Source organism: Podarcis vaucheri (assembly GCF_965113315.1).
Source record: "Podarcis vaucheri genome assembly, chromosome: 9".
Classification (NCBI taxonomy): Eukaryota; Metazoa; Chordata; class Lepidosauria; order Squamata; family Lacertidae; genus Podarcis; species Podarcis vaucheri.
Genome location: NC_138767.1, coordinates 71,315,028 through 71,330,732, shown reverse-complemented (window position 1 = coordinate 71,330,732; position 15,705 = coordinate 71,315,028). Strand labels below are relative to the sequence as shown.

At 43.9% G+C, this 15,705-nt stretch overlaps 1 protein-coding gene and 1 long non-coding RNA gene across 5 annotated transcripts in view; one reads left to right on the top strand and one right to left on the bottom strand.

Annotated features, from left to right (window-relative positions):
- CCDC149 (coiled-coil domain containing 149) overlaps positions 1-8,347 on the bottom strand; it is a 65,051-nt gene extending 56,704 nt beyond the window's left edge. The window contains exon 1 of one of the 4 annotated variants that reach the window (XM_082237402.1): positions 8,066-8,347. In XM_082237402.1, the coding sequence (XP_082093528.1) occupies positions 8,066-8,116 (51 nt within the window). In that variant the 5' untranslated portion in view covers positions 8,117-8,347. Of the gene's footprint in view, positions 1-7,823; positions 8,040-8,065 lie in introns of those variants that run through there. The other 3 variants (XM_082237401.1, XM_082237400.1, XM_082237403.1) reach the window with 3 other exon arrangements.
- Positions 8,348-12,114: 3,767 nt separating this feature from the next.
- Positions 12,115-15,501, top strand: LOC309540546. Its single transcript, XR_014223336.1, has 3 exons — positions 12,115-12,693; positions 14,373-14,467; positions 15,101-15,501. It is a non-coding gene; the product is annotated as an uncharacterized lncRNA (long non-coding RNA).
- Positions 15,502-15,705: the final 204 nt, after the last annotated feature.

The window sequence follows — 15,705 nt, the reverse complement described above, 5'->3', positions numbered from 1 at the left end:
GCAAACTCCAGTTGGCACTTATTCTCCAAAACCAAATCAGAAACCCATTTCAAACAGTTTTTTATTTTGATTTGGAAGGGAAACACTAACTATGATTTGCCAATTTGAATGCTACGGCTTACTATGGTCAGGGCTAAAGAGGAAACGGAAATGGAAACACAAGCCTCATTTCATACTCCGGGTAACCAAACACAGCAATGAAACTTGCAGATAGGCAGATAAATATGGTTGTGGAGACCTTGTTACTACTTCAAGAGTTCATAGAATCATAGAATCATAGAATCATAGAGTTGGAAGAGACCACAAGGGCCATCGAGTCCAACCCCCTGCCAAGCAGGAAACACCATCAGAGCACTCCTGACATATGGTTGTCAAGCCTCTGCTTAAAGACCTCCAAAGAAGGAGACTCCACCAGTTAATGAAGAGTTAGTGTTGTTAGCCGCCCTGAGCCCGGCTTCGGCTGGGGAGGGCGGGATATAAATAAAATTTATTATTATTATTATTATTATTATTATTAATGGTTCTCCGTGTATGTGGCGATTGCTCCAACTTCTCTCCAAGCACAAGTGGGATCAAATAAACCACAATCCCTGACTTAGCATTAAATCCAAACCAAGTACAGTGGTACCTCAGGTTAAGTATTTAATTCGTTCTGGAGGTCCGTACTTAACCTGAAACTGTTCTCAACCTGAAGCACCACTTTAGCTAATGGGGCCTCCTGCTGCCGCCGCACCACCGGAGCACAATTTCTGTTCTCATCCTGAAGCAAAATTCTTAACCTAAAGCACTATTTCTGGGTTAGCGGAGTCTGTAACCTGAAGTGTATGTAACCTGAGGTACCACTGTATCCTGGTTTCTTTCAGTCAAACAAACCACAACTGGTATGCCAAGAACAATTACCCTAGACTGAGTGTGAGAAACAACCACAAACCCTGGCTCAGATTTACACCTAAAGTCCAAGCTCCAAGCATGAATCCCAGTTAAGTTTGAAACATTAAGTCAGGGTTTATGCCTTGTTTCTCCCACTTGAACTGCTTTGAGGGTTTTCTACAATCAAGAGGTAAAAAAATTGTGTGAAACAAATAAAGTGGGAGCCATCAACTGCAGCTTACCATGATGTGCAAGTGATGATACTGTGATATACTGGTTTTAAAATACAGTGGGGGGTTTTGCTTTTAAGACACAAATAACCACTTTTATTTGATTTCTTTCTTTTTTTAAAAGAGTCACCATTTACTGTAGATGGTTATAGCTTCCGCTATTTGTTTTTAGGTATTTTTTTAAAAAGTGAATCTTCTGAATACATCTTCATGTATTTTTGCAAAAATAAACTATTTAATGCTTTCATTAAATAGTTGTTAGATTCAAATTTCATCTGCTTTTCTCTTGTTCTAAATATCTTCAAAATAATAATTTTCATTGCTGTCTATTGACTTATATCTACCACTAATTTACCATCGTAAGTGGACTATGATTGCTACAAGATCATATTAAGTAAAGACTGATATAATACATTACTGCTTGAACTGCCTTACTGCCTGCTAACTGCTTTAAACAAAACAGAATGAGAAAGACAACATTACAGAGAGGTGAAACAGCTCTCCTCTCCATCAAATGGTCCCTGTTTGTCCATAGCTATTTTTAGTGCCAAATCCGCTTTGATCTCATTAACTCCTGAACAGAAATGACCTCATAATCTGATAATGCCAGGACATTTGTCAAGTTATTGGAGAGGGGAAATCTAAAAAGTGAAAGACACACCATTATAAACTTCGGAAATTCAGATTACGGTGTCACTTATCAGCTTTGGCCCATCTTCATTTAGAGCAGTGGTCTTCAACCAGTCTAGACCCAAGGTGCACCATATATTCCTTGCCAGGCACACAGGACTCACTTTTACATTTTCACTTTTGATTTATACTTAATAGTACAGTGGTACCTCGGGTTAAGTACTTAATTCGTTCTGGAGGTCTGTTCTTAACCTGAAATTGTTCTTAACCTGAAGCACCACTTTAGCTAATGGGGCCTCCCGCTGCTGCCGCGCCGCTGGAGCACAATTTCTGTTCTCATCCTGAAGCAAAGTTCTTAACCTGAAGCACTATTTCTGGGTTAGCGGAGTCTGTAACCTGAAGCGTATGTAACTTGAGGTACCACTGTACTAGCGTCTCACCACCTATTACACAGAGGTAGTAGCATACATTTTTTTCTAAATGCAAGTGAACCAATATTTCATGTACTATTGGGCAAACTTTCAAAACCTTTTAATACATATAGCTTCTCTTTTATTTCTGGGGTTCTTCTCTTCCTTGAAACCTGTGGTTGATATTGAGAAAGATCACCATCGCTATTTATGCTTGTGTTTTGTTACCAAAAAGGCCTATCAATTTCACCAGCTCCTGTCTCTGCCACCTGCTTCCGGCTTTTTCTTCCCTACCTTCTGGTCCTGCCTCACCTGTCTTGCCTTTGCTCTTCTCTCTTCTTACCTCCCACATTCTCTTTGCCTCCTCCTTGCACCTCCCAGTTCCTCCTCTGTTATCACTTACTCCCATCTCACCATCTTTCACAATCCTTTCTCTCGCCATTCTCTTTACCTTCTCAAACTTTTCTATACTTTGTTCCTTCTACTTCATTTCACCTGTTCATTATTGCCTGCCTCCATCACATTTTCCTTTCCTCGCTTTCTTCCACCTTATTATCACCTTCTCTGCCACCATCGATTCACTTCTCTGTGCCTCTTGCTCACTTCTAACATCAGCAGGCCTGAAATCAAAGTTAGAAGCACTTAACACCCTCGGAACCTAGTATACTGTAGGTGGCAGTTGTTCTTTCTTGCCCGTTAGCTGTATAATACTTTGAGGAAATCCCCGATTCTTCCACATTCAAGCACCATATGGCTGTAGTTCCAAAACACGTCACCCCCCCTTTCAGTTTGCAAAATCTTGCCATTTTATCATTCAACTAAATAAAATTAATTTTCATTCCAAATCAACACTGAAATAGTAAAGTGGCATATTTATTTAAGAGTAAGTCCCATTAAAATAAAGGATTTGCATATTAATTTAATTAAGATTAACTAATGAGATCCTCTCCCTTTCATACAGATTCCTCCTTCTTTCTGTCATCTGTGGACTCCTCTCTCTCTCTCTCTCTCTCTCTCACACACACACACACACACACACAGTCAGTCACCTGTCTCTGTCTTCTCCTTGTATCAGCTTGTCTGAAATCAAATGTACAAATCTGACGTTTCAGGACCCTCAGAACCTAATAAAGGCACCAGTTGTTTGCTGTTTTGTTTTACTTATTTCCTTTTTAAAAATTATGTATTTTATTCTGCGAACCACCCTGCTATTTTCTAATGAAGGGCAGTCGAAAGAAAGAAAGAAAGAAAGAAAGAAAGAAAGAAAGAAAGAAAGAAAGAAAGAAGATAGATAATAGAAGCCAAACTAGCTGTAAGGATGTGGAATACAGTGCCACTCCTTGCTACACATGCCGTATCTACTTCCTGCTATGTACTGAGAATTTGTCACTATTTTATTCTAATATGCAAATGTCTGGGCAATAATAATCCTAAGCAGCCAAAAAGAATGCAATGCTTTCAAAGTTTTAATATCAGAATGGCTAAGGACTGGTTCACACATGGACATACACATGTTCACTTAACACTTGGTGACTTGCGGTTGAATGTGCAAGCTAAGAAGCACTGAATGTTTGTTGACATGAGGTAATAATAGGTAGATACATGGGGAATTTTTTATTTTTTTAAAGATCAAAGTGTTCGTAGGTGGGTGTAAACTAGCTTGTGAGCATTGATGTCCTCCAGCACCAATTCATCCCCCTTAGGGCAGCCCTTTAAACTGCAAGGCAACTTTATGGATATGGTACTGTACTGTATTTGTGTTATCACAGAACAAGAGTTGAGTTAGCCATCTGTAAAGCAGCCCTTTCCTCACTTGTACCCCATTTAAAGTTTGCATCACACTTAAAAAAACAAAACAAAAACCCCATGCTTGTTTAAAAATGTAACATTTGAATGTGAGAAGCAAATGTTTCCATACACATGTCTTGCATGCGAATATTCATCGGACAGACAGGCAGAGGCCATTTGGTGGCAAATCCAGATTTTATGCAACATAGTGTGTGAAATAGTGCTCAGAAGATGTCTGTGATAAACATCTACTGTGTAATCTGAGGGGGATTGTAGCTTTTACTATATTGAATCATTTGAACCACTGCTTCTAACCCTGAAGACAGGTGAGTGCATATGAAACCTTGTGTGGCACTTTCTTAAGAAGCAGCTGCAGATCTAAGCTTTAAACAAGAACCATTTCCTCAAAGAGCCCATAAAATCCAATCATCCAGTGCAAAACAGGTTTCAGAGCTGGTTTCCAGGAAGGTTTGCTTTATCACAGTGACATCAAGTGCCAGGTCTTTAGACCAGCAGTACAAATAGACAGGAACACAGGTAGTGGGGAGAAACTGTAAGCATGATCTCATGCACATTTATTCAGGAATAAATCCCAATTAGCACAACTGAGTTTATTCCCATGTAACCCTGTGCACACTTATTTGGGTGTTATGTCCCATTAAACACAGCAAGACTTACTTCTGAATAAACATTGGTAAGTCTTTTATGTCTTTATTATATGGACCCTTAAAGTTTCCAATAGGCAAAGAAACCCAATAAATATGTGCAGTTCCAGTTTTCCATCTCAGTTCCTATCTTCACTTCTTCTTTTTGCTATGTTTTCAAATAATTATACTTGACTAATTTCCTGGTTAATAATATGAAACTGTTTTCTCTTTTTCTTAAAACTAATGGTAAGTTACCAAACAGGATCATATGGAAGCTTTAGATGTATATAATAATGTACATAATTGAGCACCGCAAGTGAGGATGAGCGAAATATTGTGGAGTTGCGAGGGCTGGGGAGGTAAAGAGAAGGAAAGACCATTTCTTCTCCCTTTCCATCACCTGCTGCTAACAACTTATCTCTATTTACTTTCCAGCCCTCGCAACCAAAAATGCATCTTGAACAGGTTATTAGTCCTACATTTTGCATAGGTTCAAGATTAGGGGCCTTTAGAGTCAAAGAGCATCTTACACAAATCATGGCCAGGATTGCAAGGCCTATTTGAAAATACACACCCAAATTCATTGTGTATTGTTGCTTTTCTTACAGAAATCCCCCCCCCCCAGGAATGTTTAAATATTTAACTTCCCACCAGCAGTTACCCTATCCTCATGGTCAACACATGAAGGCAGTCTGCTTTCCTACTTCATTCTCTGCTTTGTAGAGCCCAGAGCACACTGAACTGTCACACCAGAGTGAGAAGTTGTAAAGGTAAAAGGTAGAGGACCCCTGGACGGTTGAGTCCAGTCAAAGGGTGTGGCGCTCATTTCGCTTTTCAGGCCGAGGGAGCCAGCCTTTGTCCACAGACATTCCCAGTCACGTAGCCGGCATGACTAAGCCACTACTGGTGCACCGAGGACCATGGCGAGTGCCAAAACACACGAAAATGCCATTTACCTTCCTGCCGCAGCTGTACATTTTTATCTACTTGCACTGGTATGCTTTCGAACTGCTAGGTTGGCAGAAGCTGGGACAGAGCAACAGGAGCTCTCTCCACTACACGCATTCGAACCACCGACCTTTCAATTGGCATGCCCAAGAGGCTCAGTGGTTTGGACCATAGCACATCCCTAGTTAGCACAAAGCTTCACAGAACATGGAAGGGGAGGGAGTCTCTTGTAGGTGGTCTTCATCTTGGCATCATAAGGTCACCATCCTTCTGCACCACAAAACATTTAATACCACTACCATTTTTTGCCACATACATTAGTTGTTGTTTTATTCCGGCATTTCAGGGGGGCTGGGCTGGAAGGCCCTTGGGATTCCAATTCTATGATTCTAATTATTAGAATGCTGGTACTCCATATGTGACCATAATCATTCATAATTGCCAATAACTGCCTGTGCCAACATTTCCCATCATTTCTTAGAAACATTTTCTCAGAGCAGAAGCAACATGGCATGAGAGGTGGTAATGGAAGGGCAGGGAGTAAGATTGGGGTTGAAAGAAGGCACAGCTGCCTGGCACTTGTTTAGGACCCCAAACCTAGCCCAAATTAATATGAATATCATGGAAGTGAAAAGAATCATGGACAGGCAATACCCACTTTATAGAAGCGTTGCTGACCCAACGGCTGCTTAGAAAGCTTGCTTACACTCTGATTGACACCCTTTCTTATAATCTTAGAGTCTGGCTGTGTTACTCAGCTGTGGGTGTGAGATGGTGGTACAATAATATAGGAATCAAAGTGTTCTATGACTACAGAAGGAAGATGTTATTGAGAACATCAGCAGAGAATTGAATCCTAGGGAAACAGCCATTTTGAGATACTGTGGCAAACACTAGTCAGTGTTTGCCTAAGTTGACTAGTTCCAACAACACTTCAATCACCTCTGGTCTTTTTATGAAGTTTACAGTGGCAATTATAGCAGTAGGATTGCAAAATTCTTTTTTTTCCTCTTGTACATTGAAAAGCTACAGGGTAGCCAAAATTTAGCAGGTGAATGTGTCATTTTGCCTTCCCTCTAACAAGGAAATGATAGGCTCATATTCAGCCAACAAAGATTCTGTTAAAAACACACAGAATCCTAGCCAGAAGAAAAACAGTAAGTTGACAACTGAATGAATTAATAGGCACAAGTTAAAAATGGAAAACAGAAAAGAGGGGGGGGCAGCAACAGAATCACAGGGGGTGGAGGAGAATTTAACCCACTGGTCTCACCTATTGTTTTTTTTAATGAAAATTATTTCCCTGAAGCTGCAACTTACATGAGGAGGGAAGCCTTCACAGGGCAAATATGCTATGCAGATATAGCATAAGCTGCCTACTTACGGTACATTAAAAAAAAAAAAAAAACAGCAACAGCACATTACTTGCAATCATGCAATGGACATTAAATCTAGTTTGGCCCAGCGTGGCCAGGTCCTTTGAGGGCGAGAATCAAGAAGCCAAAGCCTGATGGGGGATGGACAGATCCCATTAGCATGCAATAATAATAATAATAATAATAATAATAATAATAATAATAATAATTTACTTATACCCTGCCAAGTAGGGGACATTGCCTGACAAGTTAACAGGCGGAGAATGACAGCAAAATCCCTTGGCATCCGTCTGGATCGTGGTGCATGCCCACCCCTAACCTACATATATTTACTTGGATATGGTGACGAATCTAAGAGCACATGGTTGCATATTCACGGACTTCATTTAGAAGCGTGCGCCTGCAGCCCTCCCATTCACCCAAAAAGTTTGTGTTGAGTGAATAGCACTGCAGAAACCTCTGATCGCACCCCAAGACCTGGCAACTCATTTTGGGGAATTCCTGACTCACAAGGTCTCTCCACTAAGTAAAAAAAATAAAAATGGGGAGATGGGAATAGCAAACGTTTGCTGCTTTAACAGAAATAAGGGAAGATATATACCTCGCTCCCGACCCCCTCGCCCCCAAAGTGACATACAGGTAACACCCGTCATACCCCTCCAAGCAACAAGTGCCAACCATCCCTGCGGTGACACGCAACCATCCAGCTTTTAGCACTGGCCACACCTGGGAAAACTGAGGCAAGTTTTGAGCTTAGCCCAGCTGCTTTGGAGGGCCAGGGAGGTCGTTTGCCTCAGACGCCCCCCCCCCCAAAAAAAATCCCCCACCATTGCAACCCTTATGCACGCTTAACTGGGGGGGGGGTGGATTCACAAGTGACATGCTGCACAGTAAACACGCATCGGGGGAAGTGGGGCTGCAAACCTTAATTGCACTAAAGAGAGGAAAGCGAAGCAAGCCGCTCCGACTGTAGATCGCATATATATATATATATATATCGGAAACGCCAGGAAGGAGAGGGATGGGCGACCCGGTGCCGGCTGGCAGGAAAGCCCCATTGCACCAGTATCGCGGGTTTTTTGCAGGCCTGTTTGGGGGGAAATGGCGGGAAAAGGCAGCTCCGCCTTCCAGTCCTCGGCAGGCCTCGTTCCTTCTCCCCCTCTCACCTCGCTCACCAGTCCCTGCCAGTCGCTCTCGGTGCGGCTGTTGGAGTTCATGGCGGCGGCGGGGCGGCTCCAGCAGCTGCCGGCGGCGAGCAGCCGGGTCTCCTCAGCGCCGCCGCCGCCGCCGCTGCTCCTCCTCCTCCGGCTGCTTTTGCGCGACGTGGGCTTCGGGGAACACAGGCCGGCCGCCGAGCCTCGCGTAGAGGCGGGGCCCGAGCCGAGGCGGCCTCGCCCGTCGCCTGCACCTGCTGTTCTTCCCGGGCTCCGGCGCCTCTCTTTTGCGCTTTAGAAAGAAAGAAAATGAGCCTCTGAGCGTGAGGGAAACTGAAGGCGCGCTGGCTTGTTGGCCAGGTCGGCCTGAGGCATTTGGGGGCCTGAGGTGAACCCCGAGGCCTTTTTGGCGCCTGAGGCGAACCACAAAATGCCGCCTCCTCTCCCTTCTCTCTCTCTCTCTCTGAGGGAAGAAAGGTTGAGTGGAGAAGATGTCAGGAACAAGGGTGGTGACCCTCAGGGTCCCTTTTCACCTCAGGATTCTGTGATCTACATCAGGATCCGCCACCCAAGGCAGTTGCCTCACCTTGCCTGACAGGTGGGCCGGCCCTGCTGTTGGTTGTTAACACTTTTGAAATACTTGCCCCTCACGGCCACTTCTTCAGTAGCCTGAGGCAAAGCGACTGTAAACGTTAGCAACAAAATCAGGGGGAAATACTGAACTATTATTATTATTTGTAACCTCTCCATTCTGAAGGAAATCAGCCCTGAGTGCTCACTGGAAGGACAGATCCTGAAGCTGAGGCTCCAAGACTTTGGCCACCTCATGAGAAGAGAAGACTCCCTGGAAAAGACCCTGGTGTTGGGAAAGATGGAGGGCACAAGGAGAAGGGGACAGCAGAGGATGAGATGGTTGGACAGTGTTCTCGAAGCTACCTGCATGAGTTTGACCAAACTGCGGGAGGCAGTGGAAGACAGGAGTGCCTGCCGTGCTCTGGTCCATGGGGTCACAAAGAGTTGGACACGACTAAACAACAACATCAGGATCCACCGCCCAAGGCAGTTGCCTCACCTTGCCTGACAGGTGGGCCGGCCCTGCTGTTGGTCATTAACATGTTTGAAATACTTGCCCCTCATGTTCACTTCTTCAGTAGCCTGCGACAAAGTGACTGTAGACATTGGCAACAAAATCAGGGGGAAATACTGAACTATTATTATTATTATTTGTTGTATTGTCCTTCATCCGAAGATCACAGGATGGTTCACAGCGTAAAAGCACTAAATCCAAAACAGTAGCTAACAAACAGAATGACAACACACCCTGCCCAGGCACATTTAAAAGGCCTTAGGTTGTTTAATAAGCCAAAGGACTGGAAGAATAGGAATGCCTGGTGCCTAAAGATATGTAAATAAGACACCATTGTGGAGAGCATTCCACAAATGGGGAGCCATTGCAGGAAAAGATTGTTCTCCTGCTGCCACCATCAAGAGTTCTTGAGGAGGCACACGAAGAAGGGGCTCAGATGATTGAAGATGGAAGTCTTCTTTCTTCTTCTTTGGCAATCACTCGTAGTTGGGTAAGATTGTCTTCCATAAACATGGTTTTAACAATGAGTCCGTAAGTGACTGTGGAGGCCAATTCTGGATCCACACGTCCTTCCACAGTGGGAACATTGGTTCCCGGGTGGGAGTTGATCACAGTGTGGATTTGCCAAGTGTGCCTTCCTCTTAGCACATTTCTCCCTTGTGTCCTGAGTTTGAGTCTCTTCAAAGCCCATGACACCTTTGGTCAAGGCTGTTCTCCAACTGGAGAGCTCGCAGGCCAGTGCTTCCCAATTGTTGGTGTTTATACTACATTTTTTTAGATTTGCCTTGAGACAGTCATTATTTTTATTTCCCCCCAAATTTTTTTATTGATTTTCAACATTTATCACAAAAATAACATAACAAAATACACAACAAAGAAAAAAACCCCACCACACTACAATAAACTAAACACACAAGAAAAAAAGATTATCTCTTCAAATATCCAACTTTCATCACATTGATGCCTGACTTCCTCGAGTCCCCTCTAACTGAATTTCATTATATCACCTTTATAACAGTTCTCCAAGTTCATATTTCTAATAATATTAACTCCTTTCATTTACTAACCTCCTTTTTTATATTCTAGTCCACGGGTGTCAAACACAAGGCCCGCGGGCCGAATCCGGCCCGCCAGACCTCGCCATGTGGCCCGTGTTTGACACCCCTGCTCTGAAGGAAAGAGGGATTTGTTCCCCCGCCTTGCGCCTCGCCCTCCCGGGTTGCAGACGTGGGATCGCTGCTGCCCTCTGCCGATCAGTGCCCCCACATGGTACCGACCTCCAAAACAGCGCACCCGGGAGAGAAAAAGAGAACGATTTCCCTCTCCACCCTCTTCCTGGAAAACAGAAACGGGCAGCGCGGAAGCCTCGTACGGCAATATAACTTTACACGTGTACAGTGGTTGCGTCAGAATTCTGAATCCTTCACTTTCGCGGTGAAGGCGGCAGAGCTCCGGTCTCCATGGGGGTGCAGCATAATAGTCGGATTTGCCTGCTAGATTTACAACAAGGGCATCACGAGAAACGCTTCGGGCAACATCTCCGCCCTACCCCCGCCCTACCCCGGGTCTCCCACCCTTTCTTCCTCATTCACCCCGCCTGTCCCCGCCAACTTCCCTTTCCCCTCCCGCAAAAACGCACCTTTAAATCCCACCCATGAACGTGTATGAAGCTGGTGAGCACCCACGCGCCCCTTCCGTCCTGTATTGGAAGGGACGTCCCCTCTCTCCATCCCCATTGGCCGAAAGTTTGGGAAAGGGGCGGGGTTGGGGAATATTCCGCTTCCCCAGGAGCCGGTAAGTCTCTCTTTTTTTTAATGTGCAGTATTTTTTCCTCGCATGTTTCCTGGCGATGAATTCCCATCCCCTTTTCTTCGCGGGAGCCGACATCCTTCACGGTAATGAAACACTCCCACCCAAAATTTCTGGCCGGTTGCTCCAAGCGTCTGCCAATGAGTTCGGAATTCTGCAAGACCTCTTGTCCTGCACTCCATGAAACAATATGAGTTGTTACATAATTCAAGAGAGGAATGGTTTAGCAATCATTTTTTAAAATCCGCTTTAATTTTTATTATTATTCAAAAACTGCACTTTTAATTCTGGCTTCAGTCACCAGTCACTCCTACAAACCTATTCTTTCTCAGTCACCTGTACTTACTTTTTCCTGTCAGTGCTGTACTTTATGCAGACAAGTAGCAAGATGTCCACCTAGCATCTGTAGAAAATGATGTGATCCCCCCCCCCCATGTTTATCTCAGATTGCTGTTTGAAGTGGGTGGGTGGGTTTCAGAACTGTTTGATTATAAGTAGAGTTTGTGGCAACATTATTGACCCTTACAATGCAACTAACGACTCAAAGCTTCTCTACAGAGCTGACTGTATTTTTAGGCAGAGAGAGCTGATTGCCTCAATAGACACATGCCTTCTGGCTGTGTCCTTCTGCTGGGGGACAGAGTTACCTATTCCAGGCATGTCCAATGTCTGTTTTGGGGGGCCTAATCCAGCCCCTGTGGCAGTTTATTTCTTGGGGTCAAAGCCTAAAAAAAGCTCAACAACTTTGGTCGGCCCTCAGGCATGTTCACTTCATCAAATCTGGCCCTCTTTGAAAAAAGTTTGGGCACCCCTGTTCTAGTCCCTAATATTTACTACTACATATTCTTATTCTACCCCTAAGCCTATTCATTACTTCCAATAATTTTCTAATTATCTTATATTACAATATTTAGCTAAATATTCTTTAAATTTCTTCCAATCCTCTTGTATCACCTCTTCCTTCTGATCGCAGATTCTTCCAGACAGGTCGGCCAGCTCCAAAAAATCCAACATCTTCATCTGCCATTCTTCTATTCTCAAACACTCTGCACTTCTCAAACACTCTGCACTTCAATCAGGAGAAAGCCGCACTCACAGAGCTCAGCCGATGCTGGATTTCTGCGTCAGTGTTGGCCCTTGTGAAAAGATAACTGCCCACGTAGGAGAAGTGATCAACATTTTCCAATGTTACACCATTGAGTTATATTTGTGGTGCTGCAGAGGGGTTATTTTGTACTTGGTGCAGCACTTTGGTTTTTTGGTTGTTGAGCGATAGGCCAAGCTTTTCATAAGTTTCTGCGAAGATATTTAGAATGGTTTGGAGGTCATCCTCTGGGCGTGCACACACTACGTTGTCATCAGCATACTGAAGCTCTAGGATGGCAGTTACTGTAACCTTACTCTTTGCTTTCAGCCTGCTCAGATGGAATCTTTGGAGGAGTTGGAGAGTTGCACGCTGACCAATGCACAGTCTTCGCAGTAAGGCTCTGTTCCCATGGCATGAGTAGTCACAAAGACCGGTAGATTCTTATCTGCTACAGCCTTCATCCACCTTCACAGCCATTGTAACCTACCACTTGTTATCATCTGCTTGTTCTGTCGTTGAGGACTTCTTGGATCATTCTTTGTCTAGCTCCTTCCCTTTGACCTTACCGCCTTGGGTGACCCTGCTGAGAGTACGAGATTCCTGATGGCTTCGCTCACAAGGGTCATAGGAACGTGCAAGCCCGCTCACCACGACAAGGTGATGATCCAGCGACTGAGAGATGGAAGTCTAAAGCACTTTGACAATAACCAGGGGCTAGAGTTTTTTATTGTAAAATGCTTTTTTATTTTTGCCTTTCTGCCCTACAATGAGTCCCGAGGCACTCAGAAAACATAACAAATCTCAGCTTGTTGGCATCCATGGAGACACAGTGGAGTATGCCTCCTGGAGTGAAGTCAAGTCACTGTGGTAGCAGCCCTGAAGTAACTTCGAAGGGGCAGTATGTATGGATGTCCTGGGTTGCCCAGATGACAAGCCTCCTGTCTCGGCCTTGCTGATATGGTCCAAAGGAAAGCAGAGCAATATGTTTGGCACCAGCTTGGCTGCAGGAGTTGCCGAAAGGAGACACCCAAGGTGCCGTCCAACCGTCTAGGGCTCTACTCCAGATTTGTGTTGGGTTTATTCCTGAGCTTTTTCTTCTCTAGAAGGTTTAGGATCAGAGTTTTCCTTCTCCTAGATGGGCTACCTTCCCAGTCTGGCAAGCTCCATCTGCCCCTCATTTGCTGCTACAGCACATGCAGTAACCACCTTTGTTTAATACTATGTTTCTACATACCACAAGGATGTTGATTTTAAAGAAAAAAGAAAACACTATCAGAGTATGGTTACATAGGTTTTGCATGGACAAGTACATCTGTACAGTATTCTCAACTTTTCTCATTTTTGTTGTGGGATGCATATTTGTATCTCTGTATGTGTGCCAGTTTTAATACTCTGATTTGAATATGTTTAGATTAATATTGTGGTATGTCTTAGCAAGTCTATTAACAATTTATACTTTATTTTTTATAAAAATGAATAAATGTGGAACACGCAGCTGTGATATTTTATGTATGATGCATAACTGTTCTCAATAATATTTCCTGTTTTGAACCTGAAAAGGCATGCAATCTGCTTTTGTGGTCCTGCTACTAACTTTCATACTACAGGAATATAATGTGAAATCAGATGTACATCTGCAGATATCAAGGATTTTGCCATAATCCTTGGAGATAGAGCACCTCAGACCAACACACACACACACACACACACACACACACACACACACACACACACACACCTGTGTGCATGTGTGTGTATATATATCCAGTTCTCATATATATATATATATATATATGCAGGTTTTGGTGTGTTCCAGTAACAAGAAGCCGAAAGCACCAGCCTGAAGATGACGAGTGAGACCTCGTCGAAACGTCGCACAGACACCCCGACTCTTACACGGGAAGACACCCGAAGACACCAAAACCTGCATTCCTATACCCGTGAAAATCTACGAAAGCATATATATATATATATATATATAAAAGAACTGGACATATATACCCCGTATTTTTTATTCATTCATATATATGTGTGTGTGTGTGTGTGTGTGTGAGAGAGAGAGAGAGAGAGAGAGAGAGAACTGGATATTTCCACATTATATGCCTGAAGCATATAATGCATAATGTCTCAACAAGGCATTACACCTCTAACATCTATCTGTCTTAGACAGTGTATTCCTATAAAGATGTTGTGGGGTCCAGTATACCCCAAACATTATTTTTTTGCTGGATCAATCTTAATTTTAAATTGTAAGGAAACATCATGTATAGATTCTAAAATAATTTCCATTGCTTGGGTTGTATAGCACATTCTAATTCCCCATTCCATTCCTTTAGCCACCTGTGAAGATCCAATGATGTTAGAGCAGAGGGTCCATAATTACACATCAACAGGTGTTGTGACTGAAGATAATGCCATTCAGCATTCACTGGTAAGTGATATTTAAAGTACAATATTGTATATGGTCCAAATTATTCAGCTGATCTAATGTACAGCTCCCACGGTCAACATACTATCACATAAATTTGAAACCTCATCAATTATTAAACTGTTGTAATGTAAACACTATCTTTTCAACAGCCTGTACTTCCTTAAAGTTTCAGGAAGTAAGACATAACAGTACCTGAATTTAGAAATCACTAATCATCAAATTGGGACGTGGGTGGCACTGTGGGTTAAACCACAGAGCCTAGGACTTGCCGATCAGAAGGTTGGCAGTTCGAATCCCCATGATGGAGTGAGCTCCCATTGCTTGGTCCCTGCTCCTGCCAACCTAGTAGTTCGAAAGCACGTCAAAGTGCAAGTAGATAAATAGGTACCGCTCCGGCGGGAAGGTAAACGACATTTCCATGTGCTGCTCTGGTTCACCAGAAGCGGCTTAGTCATGCTGGCCACATGACCTGGAAGCTGTATGCCAGCTCCCTCGGCCAATAAAGCGAGATGAGCGCCGCAACCCCAGAGTCGGTCACGACTGGACCTAATGGTCAGGGGTCCCTTTACCTTTAATCATCAAATTAGGTTTCTGTTTTCTTATATATTCTAATGATCTCTTTTAATTTCTCAGGTTCATTTATAATAATTGTCAGGGGACTGCCATCGGAACGGGAGAAAGCCAGGGGGATACAGAGAGCCTCTGCTGCTCCTGAGGAGCAACGTCTTGTCCAGCAGTGGAGAAAGCCACACCTCCAGGGGAGCAGAGTGGGAAGGGGGCAGCCAAGCGAGGGGAGGGCTCAAAGATGCTACTGAGAGCCCAAGCGCCTCACCTAGCCCAGCTGGCCAGGCCCAGCTTATGCAGAGGGATGAAACGTAAGGAGGGAAGGCAGAGATTTTAGGGTGTCTAAGTTATTATGTTGGGGGAGAAACCGGAAGGGGCCACTCCCGGAATCTGCAAGTGACTGAGAAGGACATGAACTTTCTGGTTCTGCACTGTAAATAGTTTGCACAAATAAAAACCTGCTAAAGACAGGTCGGAGTCCTGCCTGGTTACTCGTGAGCAACCACCTCACCACCTGACAATAATGTTTTTAAAAGGATTTTCTGGACCAGTAGAATGCAGTTTCAGTCTCCACGCTGAATCTGTCCCAGCTTCTTCTCCCTGGCAAAGCTTAGAAAGAAATGACTCAATTTTCCATGAGGGCAAGAAGCTGCTTCCCCTTTGCTCTCTCAGGG